The following is a 24,863-nucleotide window of genomic DNA, read 5'->3' as shown; positions in this document are numbered from 1 at the left end:
CCCAATGCCATTTAAATTATTAGAACATAGAAAATCTGCAAATTCTTTTAGGACACTTAATGAACTTAATTGTGTTCTCACCATTCCAAATTCATAGGTTGAAGCCTAACCCCCAATGTGACTGTATTTGGTAAGAGAGCCTTTAAGGAGATAAAGTTATTTAAATGAGGTCATAAGGGTGGTGCCCTAATATGACAGAACTGGTGTCTTTATAAGAGAAAGAGACACCAGAGAGTTCTTTCCTCGCACACACAGAAGAAAGGCTACAACAGGAAACAGCAAGAAGAAAGCCATCTACACCCCCAGGAAGACAAGCCTCGCCAGAAATTAAGCCTGTTGTTAATTTGGTCTTGGATTTCTAGCCTCCAGAAATATGAGAAAATTAATTTCTGTTGTTTAAGCAATCCAGTCTCTGGTATTTTGTTATGGCAGCGCTAACAGACTAATACATGAAATAAGCACACCATGGATACCAAAAAACCTAAGTTTAATATACATCAAAAAATGGGGCGCCTGGGTGGCTCAGTCAGTTGAGCATCCGACTTTGGCTCAGGTCATGATCTCGCGGTTTGTGAGTTTGAGCCCCACGTCGGGCTCTGGTGCTGACAGCTCAGGGCCTGGAGCCTGCTTCAGATTCTGCATCCCCCTTTCTCTCCACCCCACCCCTGCTTGTGCTCTGTCTCTCTCTTTCAAAAATGAATAAACATAAAAAGAATTTTTAAATACCTCAAAAAAAAATCAGCAAATCAGCTCATATCACATGACATTGATGCAAATATCCAAAATAAGATATTAACAAAATATCAAATTCCTTTTACTCAGGAATGTAAGAAGAGTTTAATATTAGTAAATCTATTAAGATAAATTTATAAATAGATCTAGGGGGAAAAAAGATCATTTCCATAAATGCTGAAAGCATTTAAAAGATAATCAATACTTCCTTGATTTAAGAAAAAACAGGTAAACAAGAACAAAAATTAAAATAGAAACCAGTCATAGCTTTGTTAACATGAAAAAAAGATAAAATCAGAAAACACTAATGGCAGTCTCTCTGAAGTTAGGAACAAGACAAATATGCCCACTATCACAACCATTACTCGTCACTGTGATAAAATCTGGAGCTACAGGGGCACTAGGTGGCTCAGTCAGTTAAGCGCCTGACTCTTGATTTCAGTTCAGGTCATGATCTCATGATTCATGAGTTTGAAACCATTGATGGGCTCTGTACGGACAGCGTGGAGCCTGCTTGGGATTCTCTCCCCCGCTCTGCCCCTCCCCTGCTCATGCTCTATCTCTCTCTCAGAATAAATAAACATGAAAAAAATTTTGGAGCTATAGACAACTCAACTGGACAAGACAAAGAAAGGGCATGGGGGTGCACATCTGGCCTATTCACTAGAATGTGACTTGTGCTCTTGGTCTTGGGTTCGTGAGTTCAAGCCCTAAGATGGGCATGGAGCCTACATTAAAAAATAATCAAAAATTGGGGTGCCTGGGTGGCTCAGTCGGTTGAGCATCTGACATCAGCTCAGGTCATGATCTCACAGTTGGTGGGTTCAAGCCCTGTGTCAGGCTCTGGGCTGACAGCTCACAGCCTGGAGCCTGCTTCAGATTCTGTGTCTCCATCTCTCTCCCTGCCCCTCCCTCACTCATGCTCTGTCTCGGAAAAATAAATAAAAATGTTAAGAAAAAAATTTCTTAATAAAAAATAAAGGGCAAAAATAATTGCCAAGGAAAAGATAGAACTATTTTCATGTAATTACCATTTGGAGAAGATGGCAAAGTAGAAGGACCCTAAGCTCACCTCGTCCCATACATATACAACACAGTAACATTCATACTAGCATAAATAATCCAGAAAACAACCTGAAGACTGGCCAAAACTCCACAACTAAAGGTAGAAAAGAAGACACATCAAAGAAGGTAGGAAGGGTAAAGACACTGTCAGAAGGGAAACGGACTGTGGCCATCCATGGTGGTGAGAAAGCCAGTGGCTGGACAAGGGTGAAAAACACTTTCACACTGAGGAGCCCACACAGGGAAGATGAATCCCCATAATATTTGGCTTTGTAAGTGAGAAGGGCTGGAGTCCACAGGTGAACACCCAACTCTTGATTTTGGCTCAGGTCATCATCTCAGGGTCATGGGACTGAGCCCCATGTCAGGCTCTACACTGAATATAAAGCATGCTTAAGATTCTCTTTCTCTCTACTCCTCTTCCCCTCTCCCGTACTCCTGCTTTCTCTCTAAACTAAAACAAAATTTTTTAAATGAAAAGGGCTGAATTTTGTGAGTTCTTAAAACCAGTAAGACTTGAAGCATGGAATTCTTATTTTATTATTTTTTAATACTTATCTATTTTTGAGACACACAGAGAGAGAGAGGGCACACAAGCAAGCAGGGGAGGGGCAGAGAGAGAGGGAGAGACAGGATCTGAAGTAGGCTCCATGCTAACAGCAGAGAGCCCCATGCGGGGCTCCAACTCATGAACCATGAGATCATGACCTGAGCCTAAGTCAGACACTTAACTGACTGAGCCACCCAGGTGCTCCAAAGCCTGGAATTTTTAAAATTGGAGGGCTGGGCTCTGGGAGAGCCAGGAGGGCTTAGGAATTAGATTTCCCCACCCTTAACAATACAGCACAACAGCCCTCAGATATACAGCCTGGAAAAAGCAGTTTGAAAACTGCTGGGGCAGACAGGAGGGAGAGTGATTTACTCATCTCAGAGCAAGGCCCAGAGACAGAGGGATCAAAGGGAGACCCCTCCAAGAACAAAGGAGCTATTATGTGCCATTTCTCTCCCCCACACTCCCCAGCACAAACACAGGGCAACCTACAGGGATCACTGCAGTGAGGACACAAACTTACTTACACCAAGCCCCACCCTCTCTGTGCTTCAGTGGATCTGCCCATCCCAGTCAGTCTTGCTTCAGTCCCCCAGAAGACTGGCACAAACCACACCAACTCGTCTCCCAAATGGTACATTTTGCAGGACCTCAGTTCTGGCAGCAGTGGCAGGTCTCATTTTATAAGCAGACCAGCACACACCTGGTTAAAATACATCCCAGCCCTGCTGGGGATGAAACAGTGCCCACAATAGGCAAAGTCAGTCTCTGCAAACAACTAGACTGAAGGAAAAAGAGACCAAGACTCAATAGAAGAGCATACGCAACACAAACAGGAGACACCCCTAAAACACCAGGCTCTGGCGAACAGGGACACTACACTGCAGGGCACTACAGGATCTCTTCTTCATAGGGCTATTACCTTTAAGAACATGAGACGTAGCTGATTCTCCTAACACACAGAAAAAGACACAGAGTTAGATAAAATGAAGAGACAGAGGAATATGTCCCAAATGACAGAATAGGCCAAAACCATACCAAGAGACTTAAGTGAAATGGATATAACTAATATGCCTGATAGAGAATATAAAGTCATGATAAAGATACTCACTGAGCTTGAGAAAAGAGTAGAGGACATTAGTCAGACCCTTAACAAAGAGATAAGGACTAGGGGCATCTGGGTGGCTTAGTCAGTTAAGTGTCTGACTCTTGATTGTGGTCAGGTTATTAACTCATGGTTTGGGAGTCTGAGCCCCTCGTTGGGTTCTAAGCTGACAGTGCAGAGCCTGCTTGGGATTTTCTCTCTCTCCCCATTGCTCTCTGCCCCTCCCCCACTCATGCTTGTGCTCTCTCAACATAAATTTTTTAAAAACTTTAAAAACACAAAGATATAAAGACTGAATCAGAGATTATGAACACAATAAGTGAAATTAAAAATAAACTTGATGGAATAAATAGACTGGATGAAGGAACGAATTAATGATGTGGGAGACAGAGTAATGGAAAGTAACCATGCTGAATAAATGAAAGGAAAAAATTATGCAAATTGAAAACAGTCTGAGATCTCAGTGACTCAATCAAGCATAATCATATCTGCATTATAGATCCACAAGAAGAGACAAAGCAGGCAGAAAATTTATTTGAAGAAGTAATAGCTAAAAACATCACTAATCTTGGGAAAGAAACAGATATCCAGATGCAAAAGGTACAGAGAGCACCCCCTGCCCCCAAAAATCAACACAAGGCAGTCCACACCAAGACACACAGTAATTAAAATGGCAAAAGCAGTGCAAAGAAAAACTTTTAAAAGCACCAAGAGGAAAAAAAAAAATAGTTACATATAAGGGGAAACCCCGTAACATCAGTGGATTTTTAAGGAAAAACTGCAGACCAGAAGGAAGTGGCATGACATATTCAAAGTGCTGAAAGAGAAAAATCTGCAGCCAAGAATATGCTATCCAGCAAGGCCATCACTCAGAATAGAAGGAGAGATAAAGAGTTTCCCAGACAAACAAATACGAAAGGAGTTCATGACTACTAAAGCAGCCCTGCAAGAAATATAAGAGGACTCTTTGAGTGGGAAAGAGACCATAGGTCTCGAAAGTATAAAAAGTGAAATACTAGCAATCTGAATCCAACATTACATTAAAAAAAAAAAAAATCAAACACCATGATGAAGTGGGATTTATTCCTGGGTTACAACAGTGGTTTAACATTTGTAAAACAATCAATAAAAGAAAGGATAAAAACCATATGAGCATTTCCATAGATGCAGAAAAAACATTTGACAAAGTACATGCATGATAAAAGCCCTTGACAAAGTAGTTTCAGAGGGAACATACCTCAACATAATAAAGGCCTCATATAAAAACCCACAGCTAACATCATACCCAATGGGAAAACATGGAGAGCTTTTCCCTTAAGGTCAGGAACAAACAGGGATGTCCACTCTCACCACTTTTATTCAACATAGTACTGGAAGTGCTAGCCACAGCAATTAGACATCTAAATAAGTAAGTAAATAAATAAATAAATAAAATCCAAATTGGGAAGGAAGTAAACTTTCACTATTTGCAGATGACATGATACTATACATAGAAAACTCTGAAGACTCCACCAAAATCTACCACAATTGATAAACAATTTCAGTAAAGTCACAGGATTCAAAACCAACATACAGAAATCTGATGCATTTCTATACACTGATAATGACACAGCAGAAAGTGAAATTAAGAAATTAATCCCATTTACAATTGCACCAAAACCAATAAAATATCTAGGAATAAACTTAACCAAAGAGATAAAAGACCTGTACTCCGAAGGAATTTCAAGAGGACACAAAGAAATGGAAAGACATTCCATGCTCATAGATTATAAGAATATTGCTAAAATGTCTATACTACTCAAAGCAGTCTACACATTTAATGCAATCCCTATCAAAATACCAACAGCATTTTCACCAAACTAGAACAATACTAAAATTTGTATGGATATCCAAATAGCCAAAACAATCTTGAAAAAGAAAAAAACTGGAGATGATACCATTCCAGACTTGTCATTAAATTACAAAGTTGTAGTAACACCAGTTGTCATATGGTATATAGAAACAGACATATAGGTCAATGGAACAGAATAGAAAACCCCAAAATAAACCCACAATATAGTCAATTAATCTTCGATAAAGGAGGAATGAATATGCAATAGGAAAAAGACAGTCTCTTCAACAAATGGTATTGGGAAAACCAGACAGCTATATGCAAAAGAATGAAAGTGGACCACTTTCTTACACCATACGCAAAAATAAACTCAAAATGGATTAAAACCTAAATAGGAGACCAGAAACCTTAAAAATCCTAAGAGAGAACACAGGCAGTAGTGTCTCTGACATTGGCCATACCAACTAACATTTTTCTAGATAGGTCTCCTGAGGCAAGGGAAACAAAAGCAAAAATAAACTATTGGGACTATATCAAAATGAAAAGCTTCTTCACAGTGAAGGAAACAATCAACAAAACCAAAAGGCAACCTACTGAATAGAAGATATTTGCAAATGACATATCTGATAAAGCTAAAGTTTGCAGCCCAGCATACCAAACAGGCAAGAGCAACAGAGTTCCTGAGAGCTTCAGAGGATTCCTCTTGAATCTTTTCCCAGCTGTACTGAGATATAATTGACATATAATACTGTGTAAGTTTAAGGTTGTACCCCCTTGAATCTTAATCTGACTGCTGATCAGCATATGCATGTGAACAAAGTATCCAAACTATGTAAAGAATTTATACAACTCAACACACCAGAACAAATAATCCAATTAAAAAGTAGGCAGAACACATGAATAGACATTTCACAAAGAAGACATCCAGATAACCAACAGACAGAAGAAAAGATGCTCAACATCATACATCATCAGGGAAATGCAAATCAAAACTATAATGAGATATCACCTCACACCTGTCAGAATGAAACAAGTGTTGGTGAGGATGTAAAGAAAAAGGAACCCTCGGGCGCCTGGGTGGCTCAGTTGGTTAAGCATCCGACTTCGGCTCAGGTCATGATCTCACGGTCCGTGAGTTCGAGCCCCGCGTCGGGCTCTGGGCTGACAGCTCAGAGCCTGGAGCCTGTTTCAGATTCCGTGTCTCCCTCTCTCTGACCCTCCCCCGTTCATGCTCTGTCTCCCTCTGTCTCAAAAATAAATAAAGGTTAAAAAAAAATTTTTTTTTAAAAAGAAAAAGGAACCCTCGTGTGCACTCGGTGGGAATACAAAGTAGTGCAGCCACTATGGAAAACGGTATGGAGGTTCCTCAAAAAGTTAAAAATAGAACTACCCTACAATCCAGCAATCGCACTAGTGGGTATTTACCCAAAAAACATAAAACGCTAATTCAAAGGAATACATGTACCCTTATTGTTTATAACAGCAGTATTTACATTAGCCAAGATATGGAAGCAGCCCATCGATAGATGAATAAAGAAATGTGTGTGTGTACGCACACACACACACGCACACACACACACACACACACACACACACACACACACACAGGAATATTATTCAGTCATGAAAAAGAATGAAACCTTGCCATTTGCAATGATATGCATGTAGCTAGAGAGGGAGACAACCAAAGGCCAAATTCCAGTGAGGAGGAAAAAAGAGACAAAAGAGGTTTAAATCAAAAGGAAGAAAAAGACTTGGACAGCAATTAAACACAGATATGGGTTAAGAGGGGGTTTTGCTAGTGGGACAAGTTAAAGGGAGCAGAAGTTAAGAGATTTATACAAATCAATCAAGCAAGCAAGACCCCAGATGGGGAAGGATGGTGTCAGAAGTTCAGGTAGAGGAACCTCATTCTGTAAGTCTGGGGAGACATGGCAGGACAGTGGGATGCAGCAAAAGGAGAATCAGGGGACCTGATGACAGAGACCCTATTTTACCTTCTTTAAACTTAAAACTTTTCTTGGACTTAAAACTACCAATGCCATGTATACTTTTGCTCTCCATCTCTCTCAATCACACAGTGAAGTTCCTGAGGCAGGGATTTTACCCTTCATGGTGTCCTATAGTTACAGCACTGAGAACAGTGCCTGGTCATTAGTATCCAGCAGAATGGCAGAATCCAAGCTCGACCAAAAAGGCAGAGGCCAGGAGGACTAGGGGCTCCAGAGGAATGGGAAGAGTGGAACTGGAGAGTCAGGGAGCAGAGGCAGTGGGAGGGAGACAGGGGCAAGTATGCAGATATGGAGAGTCCTGAAGGCTGAGGTCAGAGAAGGGCATGCTCCTAGCGAGGTATATTTTTCACAGTTCAAATGGTGCTCAACAGGCTGAAGAACTGAGCAATGAGGAGGAGTTGAATCTGGCCACTGCTGCTGGCTCATGCTGGTTCCCCAAAATACAGGAGAAGGGTAACCCTAAGTCTGGGAAAGGTTGGAACACAGATGTCTCTTGGGCACATCAAGCAAGGACTGCTGAGAGCACAGCATGCACCTAAGAATGTGCAGGAGACAATGGCCATGTCCCAGCTTGCCCCAACACTGTTTCACTTAATGATCCGGGAATCTGCCACACCGAGAAAAAGGTGGTACAAATGACTCTTATCATCCTCAGAACCACACATTCCCCCTCTAACTTGTCAAAGGATACCTTGTGTATCTCTAGAGAAACAAATGCCCTCTAGGCATAAGATTCCAAAGATACCTAACAAAAAGACTCCCTGGTTTCGACTCCAGACTTTGGGGTCATCAACTCTTCTCCCTGCACCTCACAGTGCTGTCTAAAGACCCCTGAAACCTCCTGACCCAAGTGGCTCCTCCTACCCCCAGCCCTCAGGTCCAGGAGAAGCAGTAGAAAGGCTACCGCCACTATTTCTTCCTAGAACACACTAACGAGTGGCCCCTGTTCTGTGCCCAACCCATGCTCTGCCTCTGTTGCCCAATGTTAAAGCCTGTGGATTTGGCATTTCCTCCATATGCCAAAGCACAGGACCATGGATGTGGCTGAGCTAGCACAGACAAAACCAGCAGATGTGGCACTTACAGAGTGTATGATGTCCACCATGTTGTAGGCTTTGGTCGATTCCAAGGGGACAATTGTGTCAAGCTCAGGAACCATACGGTCACTTTGGACAGAAAAAGAAGCAGATACAATCAAGACAGGAAGAGCCATTTGCCTTCTGTGGCTGGGGGATGGGAGAAACGTGGGAGCAGAGCTGATTCTGTCCCTGCTGGGCTTGCAAAGTAGTCCCAAAAGATGCATTCCTTTCTTACCACCATATCAAACTGAAAGGAGTTTGATATTAACCCAAAAGATCTTTGTTTTCATTCAGAGGGAAGAAACGAGCTTATTCTCCTCAATGTGGTTCCTTCATTTATCCCCTCTGAATACCTCCTACATTCCAGGTACAGTATGGAATGTAGTACAGTACAGGACACTGTAGTGAACAAGACACTGTTCTAGCAAGTCCTACTCTCACTTTCTGAGACACTGAAAATAAAAGAACAAGGACTTGGAAATGCAAAGGCAGAGTTCTGTTACTCAACATTGTGGGTTCATATTCCCTGTTGGAAAATAAACCTGCTAAAGCTCCTTTTTAAAAAAGCAAAACTGGGGTGCCTGAGTGGCTCAGTTGTTTAAGCATCTGACTCTTAATTTCAGCTAAGGTCATGAACTCATGAGATCCAAGTCCCATGTCAGGCTCTGCTCTGAGCACAGAGCCTGCTTAAGGTTCTCTCCCTCCCTCTCTTTCTGCCCTTCTTCTCTTGTGCTCATACTTTCTTTCTCTCAATAAAAAAAATGAGATACAGTACATTTAATTTTTAAAAAATAAATATTAAAAAAGTAAAACTGTAGCCCCTCTGGTGGGGAGAATCACTGAGGACTAACTAGTCACCCAGGCTCATGGCGTTCTGCTTCCTCATGCACCTTTGTGGCTGAGCAGAGAGCCTGACAGGGCCCACACCCACACCACAGGAGGGCTCAGCAGCAATGTGTCACTCTCCCACATGCTCTCATCCCCTCCTGCTCATGCAGGCAGGCAGGGACTGTTCTGGCCCTGACATGTACAGCTGGGCTGAGGTTTGACTTTGGTAAAAGCCACATGCCTCAAAGCCCAACTTCCCAGAGAACTCCACATAGGGGGATACTGGGTACAGCCCTACCAGATAAAGTCCTCCCTTATTTTTCATTTGCTACTTATACATACAGCTACTCTTGGATCAATGGAGAGGAGATATGACTGGAGCTAAGCAGGCTATTCAGTCATTCCTAAGCCCCTGGGCCCTAATACCTTCAAATGATGTCGTAAATTTTTCAAGAATCCCAAATAGTACAGTTGCTCAGAAAAGGACGCTGTGTCCATCGTTCTGGGCCTATGACCACCTTCCTTTTCAAGCCTACACATAATATACCACTGGTTAGGTCCCCTGAAGAGTGGGGCTGAGGCATGTGGAAGCTCAGGTCCATTCCACAGAACAGTGTCTAAAAATGGCTTCTTACTAGGAGACAGAATTCTAAATTTTTTCTGCAAAACAAAGTCCAGGCCAAGTGAGTTTGAAGTAGCTGGAGTCTGAAGTTTGAATCTCAGAATGGAAACACAATGGAGAAGAAAACAGCCAGAGATCTGGAACAATAGTTCCCCAAATGAGCCTCTGGCTCACTTGATGATGTAACCCCATGAGGCAGTGGCCCCAATAATAAGGAGAAAGTGTTTACTAGGTGGCCAACAATACACCTTCCCCTGGACTGCCCGGGCCTCTGGCCACAAGCAGGTGGGCATAAGCACATTTTCAAAAGGGCATGCTGTCTACATCATTTCACATTTCATGGCAGAACAAAAAATATTTCCAATTCTGGACAAATCAAGACTTATAGAACTGGGGGTGGGGGCACTTTTTACTCCCAAGTTATTTTTCAGATATTACAGAGAGGAAAAAAAATGAGTACAAATAAAATTTTTCTTTTCTTTGCTCCTGTACCCAGACATGCCACCACCATGCCAACACCTAGGAGCCTCGCTGGCTCCACTCCACAATCCACTCCAAGCTGCCCAATAGGGCAGAGCCTGGAGGTGCTGCCAGGGCAGAGGAGCCAGAAAAGGGTAAGCCAACCTGCACAACGAGAGCTGGTGCCCTGGCCTGTAACTCACCTGGGATCATGGCATTCACGGATGGGAGCTGGGTCCTGGTTGCTGAGGGGCAGATAGTTGAAGAACTCCCGGAGATTACACAAGGCATCAACATCATTTTCAAAAGCTCTGTGGGCAACACCTGAAAAAAACAGAGGGGCTATAATAGGCCTAGACACCTGTCAGCCCACAGATGCTGTTTCGTGTCCACCTGCCACTCCTAGGGCATGTTGGCAGGAGACCGTAGTAACACCTCTGTGAGCATGGGATACCACACATCTTCAGGCTGACCTCCAATTTATGCAATCTGTTCCCTCTGCTCTGTACCCACACCTCTGCAGGGTCACTCCTTTCTTTATTCCCTGCAGCCCTCATGTGCCTCCCCATCCTTGTAGGAGCTCTCTTCATACCCTTCCCTGCAGCACTGGTCTGTCCATTTCCTTGTTTCCTGCATGACATCTCCTCTAGAATATCAGCTCTAACAGGGTAGAGAACAGGCCCATCTTAAACCACTATAGTCCCACATCAAGAATTACACCTCACTACAGGTCACTTAGCTTTCAATACAGCTGAAAAACAAAAAAATAAAAGAATAATGGCTGGCACATAATGTCATGGTACTCAGCAACGGTGGAGGGGAAGGTGGGGAACCATCTGCCCTAGTGAGGAATGAAGCCATCATTCCTCAAGAATACTCTGAAATCACAGAACGGCCAAATAACGTCACAGACGTGACAAAGTAGGGCCAGAAACTCTCTCCCAGAATCCCTGCTTCCACCATTTCCCCTACCATCTCTTCTCACAGCAGCCAAACTGGGCTTTTTAAGCCAGATTATGTCATGTCTCCAAACACCCTCTTGCTGTTCACTCAACATGCCAGCCACTTCCCTTCCTCAGGGCCTCTGCATTGCCTATCCCCTCTGCCTGCAGTTTTTCTCCCTTTGGTGTTCATGCAGTTAATTCCTTCAGATCTGCTCAACTGTTACCCTCACAGTGCGGCCTGCTCTTACCACCCTATTTCAAACTACAGCAACCCCAGGCCCTGTTCTACTTTTCCAGAGCACAGATTATCTTCTACCATACTATACAATGTCCTTATTTTAAGTTTATTTATGGTCTACATCCTGTACTAGAATATAACCCCATATGGGCAGGGATCTTTGTTTCTTTCACAAAGGTATTCCTAGCACATAGAATAATGCTTGACACACAGGCACTCAATGAATATATGCTGAATGAATGTTTCGTGTTCAACACAGAATTCTTTTATTCAAGAAATACTTATAAATTGGTGCAGCCACTTTGAAGGACAGCATGGTAGTTCCTCAAAAAGGGAAAGTTACCATTTGACCTAGAAACTCCACTCCAAGGGAAACAAAAACATGTCACACAAAACTTGTACATGAATGTTTACAGCAGCATGTTCACGACAGCCAAAATGTGGAAGCAATCCAAGTGTTTAAGTGATGAATGAATAAAATGTGGCATATTCCTACTCTGAAATATTATCCAGCAATAAAAATGAGGTACTGATCCATGCTGCAACATGGATTAACCTTAAAAATGTTATGCTAAATATAAGAAACAGCTCACAAAAGACCATTATCACATGACTCCTAGACAAAGGAATAGAAGGTAGATCAGTGACTGCCTAGAGGTAGACTATTTGGGGGAATATGGGGAGCATATGCTAATGGATGCAGGGCTTTGAGGGGCAATAAAAGGTTCTAAAGTTGTGGTGATAACTGAAAAACACTAAGCACATAAAATCATTGAATTATATATTTTAAATGAGTATGTCACAAATATAAAATGTAAACTGTACCTCAATCAAGCTGTTTTAAAAAGAAAAGAAATATGTATAGGTCTTGCTCTGGAGATATACAGGTGAATACCTCAGATGTCACCAATACTTAACATTATTTTAGATCCCAGTGAAAAAGAAAAACATCTGGGGTGCCTGGGTGGCTCAGTCAGTTCAGAGTCCGACTCTTGATTTCAGCTCAGATCATGATCTCACAGTCGTGAGATCAAGCCCTGCATCAGACTCTGCACTGAGCATGGAGCCTGCTTAAGATTTTCTCTCTCTCTGCCCCTCTCCCCCGCTCACACGCTCTAAAAAAAAAATAAAAAATACTGCTGCCATTTAAGCCCTGAGACAAGAGTGAGAGGACCAGCTGTGGGAGAATCAGCAATGAGAAGGTTCTGATTCTAGCTGTGTGCTGGAGACTGCTAAACAGAGCTGACGGCTGAGGGAAAGGAATGAGTCAAAGTTGATGCCAACCTGAGGTGGGAGAGGAAATGTATAAATTGGTCACACCGGCTTCTCACTGCTTTGAAATCTTTCCAAGAGGCAATTTCTCCTGCCTTCAGTTATACTGCTTCTGGTGTCATAGACAATCCTTACACAATTTGGTGTCTTCTTCCAAGAAAATATGAAATTCCAAATATCACTCTAACAACAAATGTCTTCATTAATGTCAGGTTCATTCCCTGCACCCAATTCTATGCCACTCTACATAAACAATACCCTTTGTTTCAATGCCCACGTACAGAATAATCTTTACACATTTTGAATTCAGCATGTGTAACACATAACCCCAAAGAGGTAAAAATGTGGGCCATGACCATCACATTATGACTCTACCTGACCAAAAGCAATTGGTAACACTGCCATCTCAGACATACCCAACTTTGGATTAAAAAAAGTCACACTAGGGGCGCCTGGGTGGCTCAGTTGGTTGATCGTCCGACTTCGGCTCAGGTCATGATCTCACGGTCTGAGTTCGAGCCTCGTGTCAGGCTCTGTGCTGACAGCTCAGAGCCTGGACCCTGCTTCGGATTCTGTGTCTCCCTCTCTCTCTGCCCCTCCCCTGCTCGTGCTCTCTCTCTCTCTCTCTCTCTCTCTCTTTCAAAAATAAATAAACATTAAAAAAATTTTTTTTTTTAAAGTCACACTATTTTTTTTAAAGGTCAAATGTTATAACCACCATTCCAGTTACTTTTAAAATTTTAAATAATATCAAAGCTTTAGTAATAACTGTTTTTGTTTTAACAAATTTGAGCTACTAAATCTATCTTTATTATTATATCTATAGTAAATATACCATACCACAGCCCTCTCAAATTCTCAATTAAGTGATATTTATAAAACATTATAACTATTCTCTTGGGCAGTGCCCGCTTCTCAGTGTTTAAAAACAGTAAGGTGAGCCTCAAGGCCTCTAACCTGACATGGTGGTATGGGTCCTGGCACCACCGAGCTCCTCCTGAGTAACATCCTCATTGGTGACAGACTTCACAACATCCGGGCCAGTGATGAATAGGTAGGAGGTGTCCTAAAATCAGAATTCCAAAAGAATCAGTCTCAGAACACCAGAGCTACATGGAGCCTTAGAATTTACACAGCCAAGACAAATGCAGAGAAGTTAGTGATGTGGGGACAGAACCAGATTAGGAGGTCACTCAAAGATACCTATCCAAACTAAAGACTCAAAGTTTCCTTGTCTCACTACCAACAAAATTGTTTTTTCCCCCAAATATTTTATTTTTCAGTAATTTCTACATCCAACATGGGGCTTGAACTCAGAACCTGGAGATCAAGAGTCGTATGCTCTACCAACTGAGCCAGCCAGGTACCACAACTAACAAAATCTTCACTGCGCGGTTTTGTCTCAGCAAAATTATCAGCCATGTGGCTAACATTTCAGGGTCATTCATCTGTAAACACCTTAATGGGTGGCCTTATTCAGAGATCACTGGGCACCACCATTTTTCTAAAGCACTTCATGGGATTCTGTCCTTAAAGTCTAGGTACTATTATCACCCCCATTTATAAATGAGGAAACTGAGTCACTGTGACAGTATACAGTTTACCTAAAATTAACCAACCATCATAAGTGAAGCCATTTGAAGACCATGATAATCAATGCTTTGGTGTTTCAAGAGGGTGACAGACTTTTTAGTTTCTAATTTAAAGATGAAGGGAGGGGCGCCTGAGTGGCTCAGTTGGTTAAGCATCTGACTCTTGATTTCAGCTCAGGTCATGATCTCATAGCTTCAGGAGTTCAAGCCCCACAACAACTCTGCACTGACAGCGCAGAGCCTGCTTGAGATTCTCCCTCTTTGTCTGCTCCTCCCCTACTCGCACTCAGTCTTTCTCAAAAATAATCAATAAAAAACTTTTAAGATAAAGGTATAGTGTAAAAAACTTAAAAAGAATAGAAGAACAGTAGAATGTAAGTCTATATCCAAGCCCTTATTTCCAGGCCTCTAATTTCCCTCCCCAAAGGCAACTACTATCAGTTTCTCTCCTTACAAAACATCCATACATATGTGAAGAATAATAGATAGATAGATAGATAGATAGATAATCTGTCCTTTTATTTTCTTTCCAGTGTTCTACACAGTTTTGAATCTTCTTGAAAACCATTCCCTATCAGTATAGTAGGATACATATAATAATTTGTCACCTACCAAAAGTCATTTAGAATATGTCCAGTATTTTGCTATAACAAGCATTTCTACAGTAAATATCTTACTAGAGTCATCTCTCTCAGCTCACTGTTCATTTTCTTTGCCCATTTTTCTATTGGAAATTTGTTTTTGTGTACTGAGGAATTAGTCCTTAGACTATTATGTGTGTTTTATCAGTCTATTTTATGGATCCTTGGTTTGGAATGCTACTAGAAAGGTCTTTCTTCCCTATTCCACACAGACTTATAAATAAATGTTCACAGAAGCATTATTTGTAACAGTCACAAACTGGAAAACAACCCAACGTCCATCAACAGGTGAATTTCAAAATAATTATCCCAAGTGAAAAGAGCCAGCATCCACCCATTCCACCCCCCCCAAAAAGGTATACAGTTTTTGTATGTTTTATACATGGAAAATGTCATTTTGTATGATTCTGTTTATGCAACATTCTAGAAAATGCAAATTGGTTTATTGTGATAGAAAGCAAACAAATGCTTACCTAAAGACAGGGCTGAGAGGTAGGAGAAATGGATTACAAAAATACAGGAGGAAACTTTAGGGGGTTGGTGGCTATGTTTATTATCTTGACCGTGGTCATGGCTTCACAACTGTATACATGTGTCAAAACTCAAACTGCACAACTTAAATATGTGCAGTTCATGATAAAATTATGCCTCCAAGTTGCAAAAAATGTGGGAATGCAAAGAGCCAAGAATATCCCATGCCACTTGAAGAAGAATAAGGAGGGACAACTTGCTGTGCCAGCATTTGTTATGCAGCCAGTGTAATGAAGACAGTGTGGTACTGGCACACGGACAAGCAAACAGAGCAAAAGAGCTCACTGAAACACTCTTGTATACAGACACTTGGTTCGTGATACACGTGGTGCTGCGGAGTAGGAAAGGACTTTTTTTTTTTTTCAATAAAAGGCTCTAGGTAACCATGCTGAATAAAATGAAACTAGCCTCTATTTCATACTATGCGTAATTTTAATTCCAACTAGAATTAAACATAAATGTAAAAGGCAAAATAAGCTTTTAGAAAACATAAACAATCTTCATGACTGAGGTTGAAAAAAGTTCTTCAAGAACTAAAACACATTACCCATAAAGTATAAATTTCACTTTGGTTCTCATATCAAAAGGACACAGAAGCAAACCTAAATGGACTCCCACTAAGAGAAAGGCAATTTGAGCATGAAAACAAATAATGCTAACAATGAATTAGAAACCACTGAGTAAAATAGGAAATCCATGAACCCACATTAATAATAAATCCATGAGAGGAACTTGGATGGCTCAGTTAAGAGTCCAACTCCTGATTTCCAGTCAGGTCATGATCTCATGATCATAAGATTTGAGCCCTGCATCAGGCTCTGCATTGGGTATGGAGCCTGCTTAAGATTCTCTCTCCCTCTGTCCCTTCCCTACTTATTCACACGCTAAGAAAAAAATAATAATAAATCCATGAAATAAACAAATGCCCAAGAATATAGGGCTCTTCCTTAGAGATGGATGACAAATGGTACAGTTGATAAATATCAATTTTGTGAAAATTGGTTTGGACAAGTATCTTCAATAGATGCTAAATCAAGGAGGAAAGTATAATGTGGAATAGCATGCTTGGATGATGTCAAAGTATCTCCCAATGACTATTAATTAGTTACCAAAAAAACCCCAAAAACAAACAGTAACTATACCACAAAGAAACCAAATAACACCTTCAATGAATAGTGATCAAATTAATATTGCCAGTGAGGGGAAGAAAGACATCATTTGTCTCTAGATGTGATCAACTGACCAAGATACATTGCTTATGTAGCAGACAGACTGGGTTACCCAACCTGAATCTAATCATAAGGAAACATCAGATAAACACAACCGAGGAACAACCTAATAATTTGTTTTTGTAGCCTTCAAAAATGTCAGCACCATGACAAAATCTGAAGAAATGTTCCAGATTAAGGGACATTAATAGGATAGGACAACTAAATGCAATATGTGATCTCCAAATGGATCCTGCACTGGAAAAAGAAAATGATATAAAGGACATCATTGGGACAACTGACCAAACCAGAATCTGAATGGTAGACAAAAAGTATTACAAATGTAGATTACATATTGGGCACACATAAAACAAGTCTTAATAAATTTAAAAAGATGGGGCGTCTGTGTGGCTCATTTGGTTAAGCTTCTAACTCTTGATTTCAGCTCAGGTCATGATCTTACAGTACATGACATCAGGCCCTCCATTGGGCTCAGCACAGACAGCGTAAAGCCTGCTTGGGATTCTAGCTCTTCCTCTCTCTCTCTCCCCCTACCCCCTCTCCAAATAAACAAACATTAAAAAAAAATGTTTTTAAGATGATAAAACAGTTTTTAGTATTGAAATCACAATGAATGAAATTAGAAAAAGAAGAAGAGCTGGAAAATTCAAGTATGTGAAAATTAAACATCACACTTTTTAAAAACCACTGTGTCTCCCTATCAAAATAACACCAGCATTCTTCACAGAGCTAGAACAAAGAATCCTAAAATTTGTATGGAACCAGAGAAGACCCCAAAGAGCCAAAGCAATCCTGAAAAAGAAAAAAGCTGGAGGCATCACAATTCCAAACTTAAAGATCTATTACTAAGTTGTAATCAAGACAGTAGGGTTGTGGCACAAAACCAGACACAGAGATCAATGGAAAAGAATAGAGAACCCAGAAATGTGCGCACAAACATATGGCCAACTAATCTTTCACAAAGCAGGAAAGAAGATCCAATGCAATAAAGACAGTCTCTTCAGCAAAATGGTGCTGGGAAAACTGGACAGCGACATGCAGAAAAATGAACCTGGATCACTTTCTTACACAATACACAAAAATAAACTCAAAATAGAGAAAGACCTAAATGAAAGACAGGAAGCCATCAAAATCCTAGCAAATACCTCTTTGACCTAAGAGGCTGCAACTTCCCACTCAACATGACTCCAGAGGCAAGGGAAACAAAAGCAATTAACTATTGGGACATCATCAAGATAAAAAGCTTCTGCATGGCAAAGGAAACAATCAGCAAAACTAAAAGGTGATGGAATGGGAGAAGATATTTGCAAATGACATATCAAATAAAGGGTGAGTATCCCAAATCTATAAAGAACTTACCAAATTCAACACCCCCCCCAAAAAAAAAAAAACCCAGTGAAAAAATGGGCAAAACACATGAATGGACACTTCTCCAAAGACACCAGATGGCTGACACATGAAAAGACGCTCAACATCACTCATCATTAGGGAAACAGAAATCAAAACCACAATGAGATACCACCTCACACCTGGCTAAATTGAACAAGTCAGGCAACAACAGATGTTGGCAAGGATGCAGAGAAAGAGGAACCCATTTGCACTGTTGGTAGGAACGCAAACTGGTGCAGCCACTCTGGAAAACAGTATGGAGGTTCCTCAAAAATGAGATAAAGAACTAACCTATGACCCAACAATTGCACTACTAGGTATTTATCCAAAGGATATAGGAGTGCTGTTTTCAAGGGGCACATGCACCTCAATGTTTATAGCAGCACTATTGACAATAGCCAAAGTATGTAAAGTGCCCAAATGTCCATCAACTGATGAATGGATGAAGAAGATGTGGGGTGTGTGTGTGTGTATACATACACACATATACATACATACAATGGAATATTACTCAGCAATCAAAAAGAACGAAATCTTGCCATTTGCAACAATGTGGATGGAACTACAGTGTACTTTGCTAAGTGAAATTAGTCAGAGAAAGACAAATATTATATTACTTCACTCATATGTGGAATTTAAGATACTAAACAGATGAAAATAAGGGAAGGGAAGCAAAAATAACATAAACACAGGGAGGCAGACAAAACATTAAGAGACTCCAATACACAGAACAAACTGAGGGTTGTTGGAAGGGTTTTTGTTGGGGGGATGTGGCTAAATGGACAGGGGGCATTGAGGAGGGCACTTGTTGGGATGAGCACTGGGTGTTATATGTAAGTGATAAATCACTGGATTCTACTCCTGAAATCATTATTGCACTTTATGCTAACTAACTTGTATGTAAATTAAAAAAATAATAAAAGAAAATAAACTTAAAAAAAAAAGAGTGTCAAAGAGAAAAATCAAGTGAAATGAAAATGGGGACGTTACTACCAATTTTACAAGAAATAAAAATAAACACATACATACACACATACATACATAAGAGCCCTATGAACAATTCTACACCACATTGGATAACCTAGATGAAATGGACAATTCCTGGAAACAACTTACCAAGACTAAATCAATAACAAATGGCTTCACTAGTGAATTCTACCAAACATTTCAAGAAGGATTAAAACCAATCCCTCTCAAATACTTCCAAAATAATTAAAGTAAATGGAACACTTCTTAAGGCCCAGCATTACCTTAATACCAAAGCCAAAGACACTACAAAAACAAACTACAAATCAACATCCCATAGAAATATTGATGCAAAACTACTCAAAATAATGACAAACCTAACTCGACATTTTAAAAGAATTTTACAAGACCAGAATTTTTTCCTGACATGCCACTGCATAAAACAGCATGATTTTTCCTAAAAATATTAAAGAGAAATAACGTTTGATCCAGTAATTCCACTCCTAGGTGTATGCCCCAAAAAACAAACACAGGGATTCAAAGAAATGTTTGTACACCAACACTTGTTGCAGTATTATGTGCAATAGTCAAAAGACGGAAACAGCTCAAGTGTTCACTGACCAATGAATGAATATACAAATGTGGTGTATCATACAAAAGAACACTAATAAGCCTTAAAAAGGAAGGCTGATAAAAACTAAAAGGCAACCGACAGAATGGGAGAGGATATTTCCAAGCGACATATCAGATAAAGGGTTAGTATCCAAAATCTATAAAGAACTTAGCAAACTCAACACCCAAAAAACAAATAATCCAGTGAAGAAATGGGCAAAAGACATGAATAGACACTTCTCTAAAGAAGACATACAGACGGCCAATAGACATATGAAAGAATGCTCAACATCACTCATCATCAGGGAAATACAAATCAAAACCACAATGAGATACCACCTTACACCTGTCAGATGGTAAACATTAACAACTCAGGCAACAACAGATGTTGGAGAGGATGTGGAGAAAGAGGATCTCTTTTGCACTGCTGGTGGAAATGCAAACTGGTGTAGCCACTCTGGAAAACAGTATGGAGGTTCCTCAAAAAATTAAAAACATAATTACCCTACAACACAGCAATTGCACTACTAGGTATTTATCCAAGGGATACAGGTGTGCTGTTTCAAAGAGACACATGCACTCCAATGTTTATAGCAGCACTATCAACAATAGCCAAAGTATGGAAAGAGCCCAAATGTCCATTGATGGATGAATGGATAAAGAAGATGTGGTATATATATACAATGAAGTATTACTTGGCAATCAAAAAGAATGAAATCTTGCCATGTGCAACTATGTGGATGGAACTAGAAGGTATTATGTTAAACAAAATTAATCAGAGAAAGACAAAAATCATATGACTTCACTCATATGAGGACTTTAAGAGACAAAACAGATGAACATAAGGGAAGGGAAACAAAAATAATATAAAAACAAGGAGGGGGACAAAACATAAGAGACTCTTAAATATGGAGAACAGAGGGTTACTGGAGGGATGGGGGGGGGATGGGCTAAATGGGTAAGGAACATTAAGGAATCTACTCCTGAAATCATTGTTGCACTATATGCTAACTAATTTGGATGTAAATTAAAAAAAAAATTTTTTTTAAAAGGAAGGCTGATAAATGTTACAACATGGATGAACTCTGAAGACATTATGCTAACTGAAATAAGCCAGTCACAAACAGACAAATGACATATGATTCCACAAATTCACAGAGACAGAATGGTACTAGGAGTAGCAGGTAATGGTAAGCTAGTGTTTAGTAAGTACAAAGTTCCAGTTGGGATAGATGAAAAAATTCTGGAGATAGATGGTGGTGATGGTTGCACAAAAATGTGATTGCACCTAATGCAACAGAAATGTAACTGAAATTTACCACTGTAAACTTTTTTGTGTATTTTACCACAATTCTTTTGAAGTACTGTGTCAGTGTTAAACTCCTTGAATAACTGGTTGTGTAAGAAAATATCCTAATTCTTAAGAATTATATACCAAAGCATTAAGCAGTAAAGAGACATGGTATGTACCACCCACTCACAAATGGTTAAGAATTCTAGGGTACCTGAGTGGCTCAGTCAGTTAAGCATCTGACTCTTGAATTTTGGCTCAGGTCATAATCTCACAGTCTTGAGATCAAGTCCCTCATCGGGTTTCGTGGTAGGCATGGAGCCTGCTTAATTAAGATTCTCTCTTACCCTCTTCCTCTGCCCTTCCCCCACTCACACTCTAAAACACACACACACACACACACACACACACACACACACACACACACACAAATGGTTAAGAATTCTGCAAGTATGAATTTTAAAATAAAGACTTTTCAAAAAATCTGTTCGAAAGCTAGCATTAAGAGGAGGAAAATTGCAAAATCACAGCATGGGAGAAGACAGGTACAACACAACAGATAAAGAACTTATATCCAGAACATACAAAGTACTCCTAAAAATAAGAAAAAAAAAACCCACAATTTTTAAAATGGGCAAGATAGGGGTGCCTGGGTGGTCAGTCAGTTAAGCATCCAACTTCGGCTCAGGTCATGATCTCACAGTTCGTGAGTTCGAGACCCGCATCAGACTCTCCACTGACGGCTCAGAGCCTGAAGCCTGCTTCAGATTCTTGTCTCCCTCTCTCTCTGCCCCTTACCTGCTTGTGTGCTCCCTCGTTCTCTCTCAAAAATAAACATTAAAAAAATTTAAATGGGCAAAATAGATGAACAGGCATGCCACAAAAGAAACATGAGAAGGTGCTAAACCTCATTAGTCACGGAAATGCAATGGGAAATCACACCACATGCAAACTGGCATAATTATATTAATAAAGGTGCTGGCAAGGATGTGGAACAAGTGAAATTCTCAAACATTACAAACAGAAGTGTAAACTGCTGCAACCTCTTTACAGAAGAGTCAGGCATTACCTAAAAAAGCTGAAAGTATGTACATCCTATGACATAACTGTGCCCTTGAGAACCTAAAATCGAGATACAACTATAAGAATGCTTATATCAGCATCAATGGCAACGGCAGAAGTCTTTAAACACAAATGGTAGTAGAATGAATAAGTTAATATACTACGGAGCTATTAAAATGTAATGAACTACATTTACGAAGAATATGGATAAATCTTAAAGCCAACGAGTCACAGCCATATACGAAAGAATGAACGAAAGAATGAATATCATTTCACCTTACATGAAGGTCAAAATAAGCAACACTAAACCATGATTTTTAACTGTAAATCAAAGCAAATAAAAAAATTACCATAAAAGTTGAGGTAATAACTCTGGACAGGATGAATGGAGGCAATAATGATTAGTAAAGCTAATGGGAGCAGGACTCTGGCGACCATTTCTTGATCTCAGTGTTATTTATGTGGATTTGTACTTTGAAATTGCTGAACTGTACATATTTCACATACCTCGCTAAGTATGAGACAATTAACAATGCTCAAAATTTTTTAAATTAAACAGGTGAGGAGGCAAAGAAGAATCAGGGAGACCAGTTAGAAGGATTCTGCAATAATCCAGATGGGATGCTTGAATCTAAACAGCAGCAGTGTAAATAGTAAGAAGTACACAACAATCTGATTTTAAATTACATCCTAAAGTAGAGAGACTATGATTTCGAACTGAACTTAGCTTGCGACAGAAAAGGCGGAGTTAAAATACTGCAATGTTTTTTGTTTTTTTTTTACCTGAGCCCGTGGAAGACCATTTACTGAGATGAGGAAGGCTGTCAGAGAACACTTTGGAGGAGGCTTGTTAGAGACCAAAACCCATCAAGTTTGAGACACCACTAACGTCCAAATAGAAACACTGCTAAGCAACTGAGTATGTAATTCTAGAGTTCAGGAGTGTTTCATTCCTGAAGACACAGATAGGAGAGTTGTCAGCATAGAGATGGATATTTAAAGTCTTAAGATGGGGGGCGCCTGGGTGGCGCAGTCGGTTAAGCGTCCAACTTCAGCCAGGTCACGATCTCGTGGTCCGTGAGTTCGAGCCCCGCATCAGGCTCTGGGCTGATGGCTCAGAGCCTGGAGCCTGTTTCCGATTCTGTGTCTCCCTCTCTCTCTGCCCCTCCCCCGTTCATGCTCTGTCTCTCTCTGTCCCAAAAAAAATAAATAAACGTTGAAAAAAATAAATAAAATAAAGTCTTAAGATGGGATAAGATCACCAAGAGAACGAGAGAAGAGACAGAGGAAGAAAACCAAAAGACAATGGTACTTTGATGTTTCAGAGGAAGGAGTGATTAGCTAGGTCAAACGCTAAAAAGTCAAGTAAGATGATGACTGAGAAATGTCAAATGGATTTAGTAATGCAGCAATCTCTGGGGTCTCTGATACAAAAAATTGACATCATGGGTGACCCTGAATAGAGTAATATCCATTTCATCATAAACTAGCTATCCAAGTATACTCAGATCTATTTCTCAAATCTGTTCCTCTGGTCTACTTACTTACAAGTTGATTAAACAGTTATTTTCACTCTATATTTTATTACCTGGCAGGGCTAGCCTTTCATTACACTTCTTTCATGGACTGTCTAGTCCTTAAAGAAAAAACAAAAAAAAAAAACCAATCTGTTAGCATTTTTACTGTATCGCATTAAATACATGACATACTTAACATATAGCATAGTTAAGACCAGATGATCAGTTATCGAGGACAAAAGAAGGCTGATGGCACCAATATGCAGACGTTAAAGAAAGTTCTGCAAGTAGAGGATGGGAGTGCTTATGATAACAACACATAACTGAGAAAGCATACAAAAAAAATCCAGAAATCAGTATCATTTCTATACACTAATAAAATATCTGAAAAAGAAAGCTAGCACATCCACAATAGCATCAAACATAAAAAAATATTGGAAATAAATTTAACCAGGATGCTTGGGTGGCTCAGCTGGTTAAGCATCCGACTCCGGCTCAGGTCATGATCTCGCAGTTCATGGGTTCAAGCCTGTCGTTGGACTCTGTCTCACAGCTCAGAGCCTGGAGCCTGCTTCAGGTTATGTGTCTCCCTCTGCCCCTCCCCCACTCACACTCCATCTCTCTCTCTCTCTCAAAAAATGAATAAATGTTTAAAAAAAAAAAGAAAGAAAATTTAACCACAGAAGTGAAAGATCTAAACACTGAAAACTCTAAGACTTTGGTGAAAGACACAGAAGAGAACACAAATAAATGGAAGAGATCTCAGGTTCATGGATAAGAATACTGTTAAAATGTCCATTCTACCCAAAGCCCTCTATAGATTCAATGCAATTCCTTTGAAAATTCCAGGGACATTTTTGACAAATAGAAATAAAACATCTAAAGTTTGCATGGAACCAAAGACCCAGAACAGCCAAAGCAATCCCGACAAAGAAGAATAAAGCTGGAGACACCACACTTTTTGTTTTTTAATCTTTATTTTTGAAAGAGCTCTAGAGAGAGAGAGAGACAGATGCAAGTAGGGGAGGAACAGACAGAGAAGGAGACACAGAATCTGAAGCAGGCTCTAGGCTCTGAGCTGTGAGCACAGAGCCCGACGTGAGGCTGGAACCCACAAACCACAAGATCCTGACTTGAGCTGAAGTTGGACACTTAACTGACTGAGCCACCCAGACGCCCCTGGAGGCACCATACTTTCTGACTCCAAACTATAATGCAAAGTTACAATAATAAAAACATTATGGTAATAGCATAAAAACAGACATACAGACCAACAGAACAGAATCAAGAGCCCAG

General features: G+C 40.2%; 1 protein-coding gene across 3 annotated transcripts in view; it reads right to left on the bottom strand.

Annotated features, from left to right (window-relative positions):
• The window catches only part of PCCB (propionyl-CoA carboxylase subunit beta), a 98,826-nt gene that overhangs the window by 29,177 nt on the left and 44,786 nt on the right, over window positions 1–24,863 (bottom strand). For all 3 annotated transcript variants that reach the window (XM_047099717.1, XM_047099716.1, XM_047099718.1), the window contains 3 exons: window positions 13,695–13,803; window positions 10,487–10,607; window positions 8,380–8,461 (listed from right to left, as the gene is read on the bottom strand). In XM_047099717.1, coding sequence (XP_046955673.1) covers window positions 8,380–8,461; window positions 10,487–10,607; window positions 13,695–13,803 — 312 coding nt within the window. The remainder of the gene's footprint in view (window positions 1–8,379; window positions 8,462–10,486; window positions 10,608–13,694; window positions 13,804–24,863) is intronic.

The sequence above is a fragment of the Lynx rufus genome, unplaced genomic scaffold (assembly GCF_022079265.1).
Source record: "Lynx rufus isolate CCGP_SWC_20201006 ecotype Redwood Valley unplaced genomic scaffold, mLynRuf1.p SCAF_5, whole genome shotgun sequence".
In the NCBI taxonomy this organism is placed as follows: Eukaryota; Metazoa; Chordata; class Mammalia; order Carnivora; family Felidae; genus Lynx; species Lynx rufus.
The sequence above is the reverse complement of the archived record's forward strand: the minus strand, read 5'-3'. Positions and strand labels throughout refer to the sequence as shown.